The sequence below is a fragment of the Cebus imitator genome, unplaced genomic scaffold (assembly GCF_001604975.1).
Source record: "Cebus imitator isolate Cc_AM_T3 unplaced genomic scaffold, Cebus_imitator-1.0 Scaffold72, whole genome shotgun sequence".
NCBI lineage: Eukaryota > Metazoa > Chordata > Mammalia > Primates > Cebidae > Cebus > Cebus imitator.
Genome location: NW_016107387.1, coordinates 7164170 through 7167486, shown reverse-complemented (window position 1 = coordinate 7167486; position 3317 = coordinate 7164170). Strand labels below are relative to the sequence as shown.

The 3317-nt window shown below is 49.8% G+C and overlaps 1 protein-coding gene across 7 annotated transcripts in view; it reads right to left on the bottom strand.

Moving 5' to 3' along the window:
- Positions 1-369: 369 nt before the first annotated feature.
- ASGR2 (asialoglycoprotein receptor 2) overlaps positions 370-3317 on the bottom strand; it is a 12605-nt gene continuing 9657 nt past the window's right edge. For all 7 annotated transcript variants that reach the window (XM_017531713.2, XM_017531716.2, XM_017531712.2 and 4 more), the window contains exons 8-9: positions 987-1093; positions 370-784 (exon numbers count right to left, since the gene is read on the bottom strand). In XM_017531713.2, the coding sequence (XP_017387202.1) occupies positions 619-784; positions 987-1093 (273 nt within the window). In that variant the 3' untranslated portion in view covers positions 370-618. The remainder of the gene's footprint in view (positions 785-986; positions 1094-3317) is intronic.

Sequence of the window (3317 nt, the reverse complement as noted above, 5' to 3'; positions counted from 1 at the left end):
GAGATAGCCATGGTGGTGAGAAAGTGACTTGCCAATCCTCCTTCTCCTCGGGACCATTTTCCTTGAAGGCTGAGAGTGAAGCTGGGGTGTTCCCTGTGACCCAGTCTGGGGAGAAGCCAGCCGCAGAGAAAGATGCTTCCTTTGGGAGCCCCGGGAGCCAAGTGGACCCTCCAGTCACAGCCCAGCCAGCCCCTTTCCCACCGCTGCCAGCCACAAACCTATCCGCTCCAAACCCCTTTCTTGCCTCCCTCAGGATTTGGAACCAAGGAGCAAATGTCTGGGATTCACACCTTGCCTCTTCCACGCCCTCCCTCTCCCTCATTTGCATACTACATTTCTCAGTTCCAAATAACCAAGCCACACAGAGAGTCAAGTATTTGTTTCTTCTTTTCCTACTCCATTGAAGAGGCTGACAATTCTAACAATTACAATGAATTAGGGAAGGAGGTGGGATCTCCGCCCTCCAGGGTCAAGGACTCTTAAACTACCGCCGTTCTATCTTTGCTCAGCTCTTCCCCATACCCCTGTCTCCATTTTTCTTCCTTTCTTCAAAACCTTCAACAGAGAAGGCAGAGCTGCGCAGCTGTGGTCTATGGGTTAGACAGAGGTGCACTGGGGTCAGGCCACCTCGCCAGTGATATTTCGTTTCTTCTCACACGCCCAGCGGTGCACCTGCAGGCAGAAGTCATCGTTCCAGCGGCCATCTGGGCGGATTTCAGCACAGTCTTCACTTTCACCCAGCTCATGCCCGTGCCAATCATCAGGCTGAGAGACAGCCCAGTTCCTAAGGAGGCAAGAGAAAATTCAGACTCTAATTTCTGCCCCCAGAGCCCAGAAAAGCACAGCCTTGGAGGGTTTGGGAGTCTGGGGAAGAGAGGACTGGGGAATTTGGTCCCTGAGAGACTAGTCAGGGTGGCTTGGCATGAAAGGCCAGGGGGCTGTCCCCAGAGAAATCTAACAAGGGGGAGAGGGAAGAGGCCACTTACTTGTAGTTGTGACTATAGTCTGTGCCATCCACCCATTTCCAGGAACCATCGCTGTCTGTGAGACCTATCCAGGTGTGAAAGGGGTTCGTATGTTGTGCGATGAATTTCTGGAAAAACAGACAACAAGGAAGTTTCTAGTCTCCTGTGCCTTTATCCTCCCTCCATGTGGCCATGGAACCGTGGCCCCCTCAGCCTTTCCCAGCCTGATCTGCCCCCAGGCTGAAGCATCAGCTCCCAACAAGACTGCTTCCTAACTTCTCCTTCTGTCACTATAGCTATTGTTGAGTGTACATTTACTGGGCTAGACTTTATGCTGCCTGTGCAAAGATGATCTCATTTAATCCTCAGAAGCCCTCTAAGATGGGCACTGCAGCACCCACACTTTGCAGGGAGTTGCAGAGCCCAGAGAGCCAATCCTGTACCTGAGTTAGTGGACACTGTCCTGTTCACAGCCCTGGCCCGGCGTCCCCCTTCATTCCCAGCTTATGGCTCTACCCAAGCTCTGGTCCTCTCCCTGTCTTGTGCTCACAGCCTCAAACTCCTGGGATCCTGATTCTGGTCTCTGCTCCTACTGCCTCCCCAGACCCCAGACCCACTAAAGATCTCAGTTTCACTCGCCTCTCAGGTACATCGTCCCCTGGTCGCTCTCGCTTTATGTGCAGCTGTCATTTTCTAAGATTTGTCAGGCCCGGGAGCCTCTAGGCTTGGACCCGCTGCCCAGGGCTCCATTATGATCTAGCTATGTGGAATCTGGCAATCGGTGCAAAATAGCAAAATACCCGGGTGTGAGCAAGCAGCCCAGTCAGCCAGCTGGCAGGGGCTTGAGTGAAAGTGGCCTTTGAGGCTACAGATAGCTCCCCAGGACTCACATGCACCCACACCCCCAGCACAGTAGCCCCTCCAAGTGGCTTTCTCTTACACATACAGCTGTTCCGGGGGACTTAGGTCCCATGGTTTGGTAGGGTAGCAGGGGGAGGTGTGGTCAACTGGTTTTGTAGAGGAAGCAGAGGGATGGATCCATTGAGCAACGTGCACACTCAATTCCCTTTGACAGCCGGCGAAGGGGCCCCAACAGTATTTGAAGGAAAATTGCCTAATTCTACTCTCGGTGCCTAGAAAAACAACTAAGGTTCCAGTTATTCACCTCATCTGATTATCAGAAACTGTTGCATCCCGAAATTCTGGAATCCCACAAATAGGATATTGGAAACAGATGCTCAGTGCTACAAAGAAAAATTGGCACTGAGACAAAGGACTTTTCAGCAAAGCAATTTTTACTTCCTGCAGCAAGGGTGCTCTTGCCAGCAGGAAGGGTACCTTCACTAGCCACGAGAGTACAACGAACAGAGGGAAAAGCAGACATATTTATCCCTTACGCATTTGGGGTTGTTCTTACTGCTGTGTCTGATTTTCATTGGTTGGAGCCAGACCTTACAATTTAAACTAAAACCTGATTGGCTAATAAAACTTTTTTAAACAGTTAAAGCAATGGAGAACAAAAAGGCATAAGGAAGGAGCATGGCTGCGAGCTGGGACACGCCTGTGAGCATGTCCGGCACAGATATCTTGTTTAAAGTACAAGGACATAGAATGTACTATGTGCCTGTGAACATGTCTAACAGCTACATAGGATAGGGCTTAACAAAGAGTTATTAGCAAGAAGGATTTATTCTTTAACAAGAAAGGAAACTCTGAGGAGGAAATTTTCTACTTTCCACGTGGGAAGAAGCAGCATGAAGGGGCAGCCCTCAGAGGCAGGTAAGGCTTCCCCAAGACCAGAGGAGTCAGCGGAGTTGGAGAGAAAGGGCCTGGAGACAAGACATGCTCTCTGCTGCTGCCCGCTGGCAGCCCTCCCTCCCATCACCACAAGAAACTGAACAACTGGCAGAGATTACAAATTAGCAGCATCCAGCCCTTGGTGTTAAAGATGGAGAGGAGGAATCAAATCGTGCCAGACGATCAGAGAAGATAGTCCGGATCATTCATCCCCCTTTCCTGGGTGAATCATAGGAAAGAATGCATTGTATCCATTCACAAAAGTAATAGAGAAGGAAAACCAACATGGAACTTATGCCCCCAAAGAGGAAGATGAGGCAGAGGAAAAATAACTGGAATATCGAAGGGAGGGGTGAAAAACAGACTTTGAAAAGAAGCCTTTCTTCAGACTGTAAGGGGATGTTGAAGAACAATTTCCTTACATGCTTAAAAAAATGTTTTTTGTTTTTTGTTTTTTTTTTTTTTTTGGGACGGAGTTTCGCTCTTGTTACCCAGGCTGGAGTGCAATGGCGCGATCTTGGCTCACCGCAACCTCCGCCTCCTGGGTTCAGGCAA